Source organism: Callorhinus ursinus, unplaced genomic scaffold, assembly GCF_003265705.2.
Source record: "Callorhinus ursinus isolate GAN/ISIS: 27379988/994484 unplaced genomic scaffold, GSC_fseal_2.0 scaffold2, whole genome shotgun sequence".
Taxonomy (NCBI): Eukaryota; Metazoa; Chordata; class Mammalia; order Carnivora; family Otariidae; genus Callorhinus; species Callorhinus ursinus.
The window spans coordinates 60,160,790-60,173,498 of NW_027397064.1; the positions used below are offsets into that span (position 1 = coordinate 60,160,790).

The 12,709-nt window shown below is 36.2% G+C and overlaps 1 protein-coding gene across 6 annotated transcripts in view; it reads right to left on the reverse strand.

The window, feature by feature from the left end:
- The window catches only part of UBR3 (ubiquitin protein ligase E3 component n-recognin 3), a 237,133-nt gene that overhangs the window by 205,289 nt on the left and 19,135 nt on the right, over positions 1-12,709 (reverse strand). For all 6 annotated transcript variants that reach the window (XM_073882720.1, XM_073882741.1, XM_073882738.1 and 3 more), the window contains exon 2: positions 120-259. In XM_073882720.1, the coding sequence (XP_073738821.1) occupies positions 120-259 (140 nt within the window). The remainder of the gene's footprint in view (positions 1-119; positions 260-12,709) is intronic.

Genomic DNA, 12,709 nt, shown 5'->3' on the forward strand with positions numbered 1-12,709 from the left:
TCTCATAAAACATGTTAAGCAAAAAAATGATATCTGAAAAAATTCACCTTGTTATTAATGCTAAACTGTGTTAACTGGGAACTTAAAAAGAGTACTAGCAAAAAGTAGATTAAACATACCTGGTTCATTATAGCCTTCTCTTAAGTACTGAATAAGACAAAAAATAAATCTTGGAAGAACAAATTCAGACATCATCAATAAGTCTTTGGGGACACAGGGAATATTTGAACTTGATTTAATTTGATGCCTTTTGCAAAACCTGTAATATGAAAAAGAAAAAAATTAACAGTGATGTCTAATCTGCCAGAAACATATCACCTCTATATACAATATCCATAAACAGAATGCAGGCCAATATCAAAGCTGATTTATTACTCCTCTACGATTCTTAAGGTACCAAGTTAAAAGACTATAGTTTTAATCAGTCTTTAAATAAAATATGTGGCTGAGGAGGATTTCCTCCTAATCAAAGACCATACTAGTTAGGTGTCAACTAGAATACAAAAAGAAAATCTCATTACAGGATTTAATATTTTTTAACTGCAATTTATTACTTTCATATATTACTTTATTACTTCTACGTTTTATAAACCATTTAGTAGAAATTGATTATTTCCTAAGAATTCACATTTTCTATTCCTTAACTATTTCTAACTTATTGTATGAATGAATATGTAAGTGACAGAAATACTTAAAACTTATTTGAAAAATTTTAAATAGTACACATAAGTATATACATTTCTTTTAATCTTGTTTATACTTATTTTAAAGAATGATTGGTACACACTGAACAAAAATGAAGCAAACTATTCTGTATTCACAATCCAGATAATCACAAGTAAGATATTTTGTGGCAATACAAAATAACCACACTAAACATGAAATGCCCAGAACAAACTTATGAGGAAGAGTGCAGAAACTATCTTACCTAAAAAACAAAAAAGGTCTAGAGAAAAACGACATTCTCAAGTGGAAAAATCAATTTTATTTTTTTAAAAGTCAGTTCCACCAAGCTCAATGCCATTACAGTTAAATCACAATGAGACTAATCACAAACTAATTCTGAAGTTTCAATTGAAGAGTATATGTGTAGGGAAAAAAAAAATCAGTAAAACTTGGGGAAAAAATGATTACCGACAGTGACTTAGACCTTAAAATATAGTACAAAGCTATTATAATTAAAAATCTGTGGTAATACAATATCTTCAGTGGACCACAACGGAGTCTAGGAAGAGACTACATAAATTTGTGAAAATAATATCATAAATATGGCATATCAATTCAATGTGGTAGGAAGAAAACGTTCAATAAATTGCTTTAGGACAATTGATTATTTTTGGGCAGGAAGTAAATTTTATTTTCATCTTACACCATATACAAAAATATTCCATACAAATCAAAAGTGAAAAAAGGTACCAGGAAAAAATAAACTATTCCCCCCTCCATTACCTCAAAGTATAGAAAGTGTAACTAAGTAAAACTTTAAACCAAAAGCCATAACTGTAAGATAAAAATTGACTACATAAATCAAGCTTCTATACAGAAGACAATTACAAATTGAAAAAAATATTTACAAGAGGTAAAACAGAAAAAGATTAATATCTTTGATAATGAACACGCGAAAATGGATAAGAAAAGAAAAAGAAAAAAAACCGATTGAAGAGAAAAATCAGCCAAGGTCATGAACAAGTCACAAAAAAAATTGCTGAATGGCCAATAAACATATGAAAAGATGCTCGCATTCACTAATAACCAAAGCAATGAATTTTATTAAAATAAAAAATGAGGGGCGCCTGGGTGGCTCAGTTGATTAAGCGTCTGCCTTCTGCTCAGGTCATGATCCCAGGGTCCTGGGATCAAGTCCTACATTGGGCTCCTCGCTCAGCAGGGAGCCTGCTTCTCCCTCTCCCTCTGCCACTCCCCCTGCTTGTGCTCTTTCTCTCTGTCAAATAAATAAATAAAATCTTTTGGAAGGAAGGAAGGAAAAGCTTCCAAATATAACAAGGAATCCCTTAAAGTGCCAGACAGCCCATCAGAATTTTAAAAATAATAAAATGAAATAAATAAAATCAAAAATGAGTAACTAGAAATTGACCATTTTGTGATGGATTTAGAGAAAGGCTTATGGGGAAATTTTCCACTTGAGATCAGACGGTCACATCCTTATCAATCTTAGTATAACGAAAAGTAAAAGAAATCAGACACTGTGATGTTTGTGAAGCACACAGCACCATTTAGGAGGTGTTCTTATCAAACATGTTGAATTCAACACCAAGTCTCGAGAGCTGACTTCCATTTATAAGAAATATAGGTGCTAAAGGCAAAAGTTAAAACACCACAAAAAAGCAAACAGATAAATCATGAATGTAGACCATTACACAGAACAACAGACTCAATTTCTGCAACCTGTCAGTGGCAAGAGGAAAAAGGAGGAAGAAGGACCACTCTAGGTTTAAAAAAGCTTGAGAGACCCAATAAATAAAATGTGTGAGTGGACTGTAACAAACCAACTTTAAAAAGGTATTTTTTTTAGACAACCAGAGAAATCTAATTATGAACTGGGTAAGAGTTCATTGAATAATTTTATTAGGTGTGATAATGGCAGTGTGGTTACATAAGAATGTTCATGGGTATTTTATGACACTATTTTGTATCGGTATGATGGTAGCAGCACTGCAGTTATCACTGCAAAATGAAGCCTTATCTTTTAGATATGGCTATGTAAATACTTATAAATGAAATGCTTTCATGTATCCAACTTGATTCAAAGTAATCTGGTGGGCTAAACTGAAATAGGTAGGAGTATACCAAGACTAACTATGAGTTCTTAATTGTTGAAACTGGGAGATGGATACAGGGGGATTCATTAAATAGAATGTGGGCCAATATCAAAGCCAATAAAGTATTCCCTTCAGATTTTTAAGGCACCAAGTCAAAAGAATGTAGTTTTTTTAATTGGTCTTTAAATTTATAACGTCACTGAAGGAGTTTTTCCCCTTAATAAAAGATCATAGTACTTGGGTTTATTATGTGCACTGCTTTTATGTATGTGTGAAATTTTCTGTACTAAAAACCTAAAAATTTTTTAAAAGGAAGGAAATATTTGCATTTTTTAAAGATAAATACTGAAGCATGTCAGGGTGAGATGACAATGTTTAGGATTTCCTTCAAAATACTTCAGCAAAAGAGAAAAAAGGACAAATGAAGCAAATGTGGCAAAACTGGTAAGTGTTGAATCCAGCGATGGGTATATGGAGGTTCAATGCTCTCTTGCATTTACATTTGTCTATGTTTGAAAATTCTGATAATACAAAAAAGCTTTTTCATCTTGAGGACTGGGGAAGATTCACTTACTAATTCATTGTTGGAAAGCACACTCATAAATTCCTGTTATCATATGCATGGAAGTGTAAATAAATCCAGTTTTTGGTGATGTTTTAGCAGTATCTACTAAAACTTTAAGTGCTCAAAAGCAAATGAGCAAAGGAAATTTAAAAAAAGAAAAAGAGAGACAAACCAAGAAAAGACCCTTAACTACAGAGAACACACCGATGGCTACCAGAGGGGAGGCGGCTGCAGGGATCGGTGAAAGAGAGGATGAGGGTTAAAGAGCATACTCCTTGTGATGAGCACCGAGTGTTACACGGAAGTGTTGAATCACTGAAACACTGTACACCTGAAACTAATCTAACACCATACGTTAACTATTCTAGAATTAAAATTAAAACTTAATTTTAAAAAACTTTAATAAGTGTTCATACCCTACTCTAACATTTCTATTTCTAGGAATTTATTATACGGAACTGCTCCTAAATTTTCAAGACTGTATCTACAGAAATGTTCATTATGGCACAGTTTACAATGCAAAAAAAGGTAGAAACAGCTCATGTGTTCAGTAATAAAGGTTAACCAAATTATGGTAGATACAGAAAATACTTTGTTAAGAAGAATGAGGTAGATCAACAGGTACTGAAGTAGAATCATATCTAAGATAATTTAAGTGAGAAAACACATAATAGTATATATAGTACTATCTTTGTAAGTAAAATTTTGAAGAAAGACTAGGAAGGAAAATGTTAATATATGTAAGAAAAAAATATTTATACCAAATACATGTATACCAAATTGGTAGAAATTAACCAGAAATATGATATAGCATACTTTACTTTCTACATTAACTCTACCTATAATGTTTGAATTTTGTATAACAAACATATGCATAACTTTGTAATCAAAAGGAAAAAATTCACACTAAAAGCAAACAATAAGTTATGCCATTCATTTGGCTTTAATTCCACAATTTAAAGCATTAATTCTTAACCTTTCTGGGTCCATAGATTCCTTTGAGAATCTCATGAAAGTTATAACTCTTTCTTAAGAAAAATATATACAAACACAAAAAATAAAAGCATTCAGAGTGATCACACACTGCCTAAGTCTATCTATCCTTAAGGCAGAACTTCCAAATGTTAGGTCAATAGATTTTACAGTGCAGAGATACAAATTTCCTCAGCCCTGGGATGGGCAGGGTCTGAGCAGCCTCCTCATTTGCTTCTGTGCCCCATCCAAACATTTCCACATCTATCATATTATGAAACAGGTTAAGAAGTATTATATCATAAGGTCCAAACCTTTATTTAAAGGTAAATATGGTGGGGTGCCTGCCTGGATGGCTCAGTCGGTTAACTGTCTGACTCTTGATTTTGGCTCAGGTCATGAGATCAAGTCCCGCATCGGGTTCTGCACTCAGTGCGGAATCTGCTTCTCTCCCTCACTCTCTGCCCCTCACCTTGCTCATGGTGTCTCTAAATAAATACATAAATATTTTTTAGAAAATAAATAAAAATAAAGGTAAATATGGTCGTGTCAGGATGGCCAAGTGGTCTAAGGCACCAGACTCAAGCACCTGCTTCATAAAGGTAAATGTGAATTAAAGAATTTGTTTCAGCTGTGACACACAAAATCTAAGCAAAATCAAGGAAACGTTTCTACTTTAAAAGGCTTTAAAATTAAAAATTTTTTTAAAACCTGGCTTGTGTGATTGAAAATAATTTAATTACACTACCTAGAAGCATAAAAATGAAGGATAAAAAAATAGATGAAAAGAATGCCAGAAAAATGGGGACATGTACACTAAAGGATGCAATGAAAAGCCTGACAGTTGAAAAGCAGGAAAAGAGAAAGGATTAGATAAAGAAGTGCACAGAAAGCTCTCTTAGATACTTTCCATGTAGAAAAGAAATGAACTCAAAAGTGCTACTGGGCAGAGTGAAGAATAATTTGAACAGAGTGTCAAGTGGCATCAAAGAGTGAAATTTCAATCTGGAACTATGCCCAAGGAACAAGAGTGGTCTAAGCAACCTAGGCACTGGGATTACAGGAGTATATCAGATGGCTGGTGATTGAAAAACTTAATAGCCAAAAGACTTAAGAACCAAGCTCTGTGAGCTAGTTTAAATAACGTAGGACTATGCAGTATGGGTATAATATATGATAAGATCGACAAACAAAATTGGTTTTTTATTCCAGGCTGAACGTAGTATGAGAACTAAAGCATCTTACATATTACATAGCAAGTATTCAATAAAGACTTGAGAAAACAAAGACTAAATCTAATAATAGAACACCAAAATGATTTCAAGGGCATTCAGGTAAAGAATAACCATACTTCTTGTGAACAACAGAAAAGAACCTGACACCCACTTAATAACATGTGCTTTTCAACCATGTTTCAAAGAACCACTATATGCCTGGCACTTAGGCCCCAGCAATACAGGGGCCTTGTTCCCATGGAACTAACTTTCGATTGGGGGAGTGGGGTAGAAGGAAAGAGAGAGAAACAAAAAATAAATATGAATAATAAGCTCTACAAAAATAATCTGACAGCATGATTTATATAATGGGTTTGAAATGGAAGGTCTTTCTGAAAAGGTGATATTTAGGCTACAGACCAAATGACATGAAGAAGCTAGGTTAAACATGCAAAGCTCTATAGGTGTTGTTAAGAGGTCTGACAAACGCAACTATATATAAACAGGTACTAAAGATCTCTCCGCAAGTGAAGAGGCCTTTCTAGACAACTAGTAAGGCTCAGGAGAAAAAAAAAAATTAGGCAGGAAGTAATGGGTTCACAATAGCAGCTCATGGATGACAAATACTTTCTTCAAGGAATCCAATAGTTTTGAATGATTAAGAAGACTAAATATTCCTTAGTGGAACAGGATGTTTTGGCAATAATAGAAAGGTTGAATAGAACTACAGAAACAGTTAATAAAATGACCTCTCCAAATTTTATCTTACCTCAACTTTTAAAAATTGAAGTATAACTGACAGAAAATTGCCAAAAAAAATAAGTATGCAGCTTCAAAAACAGACACAGATCAATGGAACAGAATCTAGAGCCCAGAAATGGACCCTCAACTCTATGGTCAACTCATCTTCGACAAAGCAGGAAAGAAGATCCAATGGAAAAATGACCGTCTCTTCAACAAATGGTGCTGGGAAAATTGGACAGCCACATGCAGAAGAATGAAACCTTACACCACACACAAAAATAGGCTCAAAATGGATGAAAGACCTCAATGTGACACAGGAGTCCATCAAAATCCTAAAGGAGAACAAAGGCAGCAACCTCTTTGACCTCAGCCACAGCAACTTCTTCCTAGAAACATCGCCAAAGGCAAGGGAAGCAAGGGCAAAAATGAACTACTGGGACTTCATCAAGATAAAAAGCTTTTGCACAGCAAAGGAAACAGTCAACAAAACCAAAAGACAACCGAAAGAATGGGAGAAGATATTTGCAAATGACATATCAGATAAAAGGCTACTATCCAAAATCTATAAAGAACTTATCAAACTCAACACCCAAAGAACAAATAATCCAATCAAGAAATGGGCAGAAGACATGGACAGACATTTTTCCAAAGAAGACCCAAACGGCCAAGAGACACATGAAAGAGTGCTCAACATCGCTCGGCATCAAGGAAATCCAAATCAAAACCACAATGAGATACCACCTCACACCAGTCAGAATGGGTAAAATTAACAAGTCAGGAAATGACAGATGTTGGCGGGGATGCAGAGAAAGGGGAACCCTCCTACACTGTTGGTGGGAATGCAAGCTGGTGCAGCCACTCTGGAAAACAGTATGGAGGTTCCTCAAAAAGTTGAAAATAGAGCTACCATACGACCCAGCAATTGTACTATTGGGTATTTACCCCAAAGATACAAACGTAGGGATTCGAAGGGGTATGTGCACCCCAATGTTTATAGCAGCAATGTCCACAATAGCCAAACTATGGAAAGAGCCAAGATGTCCATCGACAGATGAATAAAGAAGACGTCGTGTATATATATATATATATATTATATATATATATAATATAGAATATTACGCAGCCATCAAAAGGAATGAAATCTTGCCATTTGCAACGACGTGGATGGAACTGGAGGGTATTATGCTGAGTGAAATAAGTCAATCAGAGAAAGACATGTATCATATGATCTCTATGATATGAGGAATTCTTAATCTCAGGAAACAAACCGAGGGTTGCTGGAGTGGTGGGAGGTGGGAGGGATGGGGTGGTTGGGTGATAGACACTGGGGAGGGTATGTGCTATGGTGAGAGCTGTGAATTGTGTAAGACTGTTGAATCACAGACCTGTATCTCTGAAATAAATAATACATTATATGTTAAAAAAAAAAAAAAGAAGATAGTAGGAAGGGAAAAACGAAGGGGGGGAAATCGGAGGGGGAGACAAACCATGAGCGACTATGGACTCTGAGAAACAAACTGAGGGTTCTAGAGGGGAGGGGAGTGGGGGGATGGGTTAGCCTGATGACGGGTATTAAAGAGGGCAGGTATTGAATGGAGCACTGGGTGTTATATGCAAACAATGAATCATGGAACACTACGTCAAAAACTAATTATGTAATGTATGGTGATTAACATAATAAAATTTTTAAAAAGTGTGCAGCTTAATGAAGTATCACAAACAACACACTATGTGACCACCCACTAGATAAAGAAACAAAACATGACTAGCATCCCAGAAACTCTCTTTGTAACTCCACTGAGTTTAAATGACTAAAAGTAGAATTACGGGACTCTGAGAGGAGAGGGAAGGAAACATGATAGGAAGGGAGCAGATAGGACCAGAAGGGAGAGAAGGGAGGAAAGAAAAGCTGGCTGGGAGGGGGGTGGGGGGGGAGAGTGGGGCACCTGGGTGGCTCAGTCAGTTAAGCCTCTGACTGTTGACTTTGGGTCAGGTCATGATCTCAGGGTCGTGATACTGAGCCCGACGATGAGCTGCGCACTGTGCATGGAGTCTGATTGAGATTCTCTCTCTCCCTATCCTTCTGCCGCCCCCACCCTGCTATGGCACACTCTGTCTACCTCTAAAAAAAATAAAAATTAATAAAAATTAAAAATAAAGGGGTGCCTGGGTGGCTCAGATGGTTAAGCATCTGACTTCAGCTCAGGTCACGATCTCCAGGTCCTGGGATCAAGCCCCATGTCAGGCTCCCAGCTCAGGAGGGAGTTGGCTTCTCCCTCTCCCGTACCTCTCCCCCTGCTTGTGCTCTCTCTGTCTCTCTCTCTCTCAAATGAATAAAATTCTTTAAAAATATTTTTTAATAAATAAAAATAAGATTCTCTCTCTCTCCCTCTCCCTCTGCTCCTCCCCTACATCTCTCCATCTCTACAAAAAAAAAAAGAAAGAAAGAAAAGAAAAAGGGACCAGAGATTCTTGGTGGTCCATATGCAAATTACTAAGACTTAATGGGGAGTAGGAGGGCAAGAAGAGGCCACCTCAAATAACTCAACTGCCTATTTCAAAAAACAGAAAAGCATCTAAGATAAGCTCCCCTAAAAATTAGCCTGTGGCATATACATCCCGTTCCAAACTCAACACCCAAATTATACACATATACACTATTTTGCATATAATTTAAGGTAATTCACAAAGATCCCCAAAGATTATCTATCCCAGATTAAAAGCCACTGAAATAATCTGTTCTCTTCATTTTACAGGGAAAATCTCAGAAATACTGAATGACATGCCTAACTACTAAAGTTTAGAAAAAATTCCTGAAGATCACAATACCATAAAGATATATGGTCTCCACTAATCTATTTCATATAATCTCAATAAAAATACTGATAAGGAATAAACAAAGCAATTCTGAAGTTCCTATGGAAAAGTAAGAATAGTTAAGAAAATTCTAAAAAGAGGCGCCTGGGTGGCTCAGTTGGTTAAGTGACTGCCTTCAGCTCAGGTCATGATCCTGGAGTCCTGGGATCGAGTCCTGCATCGGGCCTCCTGCTCAGTGGGGACTCTGCTTCTCCCTCTGACCCTCCTCCCTCTCATGCTGTCTCTCATTCTAATAAATAAACTCTTTAAAAAAAAAAAAAAAAAGAAGATTCTGAAAAATAGTAATGAAAGTAGAATAGCTTTATCATATATTAAAACTTAAAGTTAAAATAATCAAAACTGTATTAGAGAGCTTTTAAAGAGCTTACATTCCAGATGGTAGTGATAGATGTTAATGATAAATATTAATATTAATAAAAGTCAAACAAAGCATAAGGTAAAGAAACGGGGAGCTGGGTCAGAAATTCAGTTCCAAATTCACCTATATGTGTTCTTGTGCCATTTCTATAGATATACATTTCTACATCTCTAATTTAAATGGCTTAAGGTACAGATTCACCTCATATCTAAAATTGTTAGATTACATGAATAGTTAAGAAATGAAGGAAACAAACTCCATCTATATACGTTTAATATTTTGGTGAGGCCTAAAGTACTTGTACAAAAGCAAAATATTTATGAAAACTGTAAGTTCTAAATTCAATTACAGTGTGCATATAAGATCAGAACACTTGAAAATCAACTATGAGATTAACAATTATTAAATTATTAAAATAGTAAATAAATTATAAATTGAATGCTTGAAGGCAGAAAGAAAACAATGTGATAATGGTATATAAAAAGGTGTATCAGTGGCACGTGGGTGGCTCAGTCAGTTAAGCATCTGCCTTTGGCTCAGGTCATGATCCCAGGGTGCTGGGATCAAGCCCCACATCGAGGTCGATGCTCCACGGGGAGCCTGCTTCTCCCTCTCCCTCTGCCTGCCATTCCCCCACTTGTGCTCTGTCAAATAAATAAATAAAATCTTTTTTTAAAAAAGCATATCAATGGACAAATTATTGTGCATCTAAAAACAGAATCAAATCCATGTAGAACTTAATTACAACAAGGCAGATTTCAAATCTTTGAGGAAAACATGGTTTATTCAGTGAAATGGTATTGAGATGGAGTAACCAGCAAAGATTCAGGGGAGGAAGAAACTCCTCATACCTTATACCATGATAGATAAATAAGACCCCTATCAAACTTCTACAGAAGAAAAATACAATATGAGAAATGAAAAATACACATGGGATAACAGTAGATCAGACACCAGAAAAAAAAGATCAGTGATTTAACTGACCTAACAATAACTACCCAAAATAAAGCACAGAGACTGAGAAAATGAATAGGACTTAAGTGAGATATGGGGCAAGTGAGGTAAGGTCTTGCATTACACTGGAAACCCAAAAAGGGGAGGAAGGAGACAGAAAAATATTTGAATGACATGCCTAACTAGTAAAATTTAGAAAAAACTCCAGAAGATCATAAAAGACATACCACAGACATAGACTATGTGAAGAATGGCTGAAATTTCTCCAAATTTACTGAAAACCATAAAATTACAGATCCAAGAACTCATCAAACCCCAAGCAGAATAAACTTTTTTTTAAGCCAGATGAAGACACATCATAATCAAATTTCTGAAAACAGGGATAAGAAGAAAATCTCCAAAGCAACCAGAAGAAAGTGATCCATTATGTACAGAGCAACAAAGATACAGATGACAGCAAACTCTTCACAGAAACTGTACAATCAGAACACAATCCAGAAAAATACTTAAAATGCTACAAGAAAACAAGCAAACCTGTGACTCTAGAACTCTAACTCAAAGAAAATACCCTTCAAAACGGAAGATAAGTGAAAACTTTTCAGAAAAATCTGAGAGGGGCGCCTGGGTGGCTCAGTCGTTAAGCGTCTGCCTTCGGCTCAGGTCATGATCCCAGAGTCCTGGGATTGAGCCCCACATCGGGCTCCCTGCTCCGCAGGAAGCCTGCTTCTCCCTCTTCCGCTCCCCCTGTTCCCTCTCTCGCTGTGTCTCTGTCAAATAAATAAAAAATCTTTAAAAAAGAAAAATCTGAGAATTCCTCTCATTCATCCATTCTCCTCTGGATAAAATGACAAGATAGAAAAACTCACCTCAAAAAAAAGAACAAGAGGCAGTACCGACTGCCAGAGACCTAATCAATATGGACATTAGTAAGATGTCGGGAACTAGAGTTCAGAATGACGATTTTAAAGATACTAGGTGGGCTTGATAAAAGCATGGAAAATACTAGAGAAATCCTTTCTGGAGAAATAAAAGAACTAAAATCTAACCAAGACAAAATGAAAAAGGCTATGAACAAGGTGCAATCAAAAATGGAGGCTCTAACTGCTAAGATAAAAGAGGCAGAAGAATTAGTGATATAGAAGATCAAATGATGGAGAATAAAGAAGCTGAGAAAAAGAGAGATAAACAATTACTGGGTCACGAGGGCAGAATTCGAGAGATAAGTGATACCATAAGATGAAACAGTATTAGAATAATTGGGATCCCAGAAAAAGAAGAGAGAGGGGCAGAAGGTATATTGGAGCAAATTATAGCAGAGAACTTCCCTAATTTGGTGAAGGAAACAAGCATCAAAATCCAGGAGGCACAGAGAACCCCCCCTCAAAATCAATAAAAATAGGTCAACACCTCAACATCTAATAGTAAAACATCCAAGTCTCAGAGACAAAGGGAAATCGTGAAAGAAGCTCGGGACAAGAGATCTGTAACCTACAATGGCAGAAACATTAGGCTGGCAACATACCTATCCACAGAGACCTGGCAGGACAGAAAGGACTGGCATGATATACTCAGAGCACTAAACGAGAAAAATATGCAGCCAAGAATACTATATCCAGCTAGGCTGTCATTGAAAATAGAAGGAGAGATAAAAAGCTTCCAGGACAAACAAAAACTAAAAGAATCTGCAAACACGAAAACAGCCCTACAAGAAATATTGAAAGGGGTCCTCTAAGCAAAGACAGAGCCTAGGGCGCCTGGGTGGCTCAGATGGTTGGGCGTCTGCCTTCAGCTCAGGTCATAATCCCAGGGTCCTGGGATCGAGCCCCGCATCAGGCTCTCTGCTCAGCGGGGGGCTTGCTTCTCCCCCTGCTCATATTCTCTCTCTCTCTCTGTATCTCTGTGTCTTGAATGAATAAATAAAAAAAAAAACCTTTAAAAAAATAAAATTAAATAAATAAATAAATAAATAAAAAAGAGAGAGCCTAAAAGTAACATAGACCAGAAAGGAACAGAGACAATCTACAGTAACAGTCACCTTACAGGCAATACAATGGCACTAAATACATATCTTTCAATAGTTACCCTAAATGTAAATGGCCTAAATGCCCCAATCAAAAAAAAAAAGGGTATCAGAATGGATAAAAAAAAAAAACAAGACCCACTGATATGCTGTCTGCAAGAGACTCATTTTAGACCCAAAGACACCCCCAGATTGAAAGAGAGGGGGTGGAAAACCATTTACCAT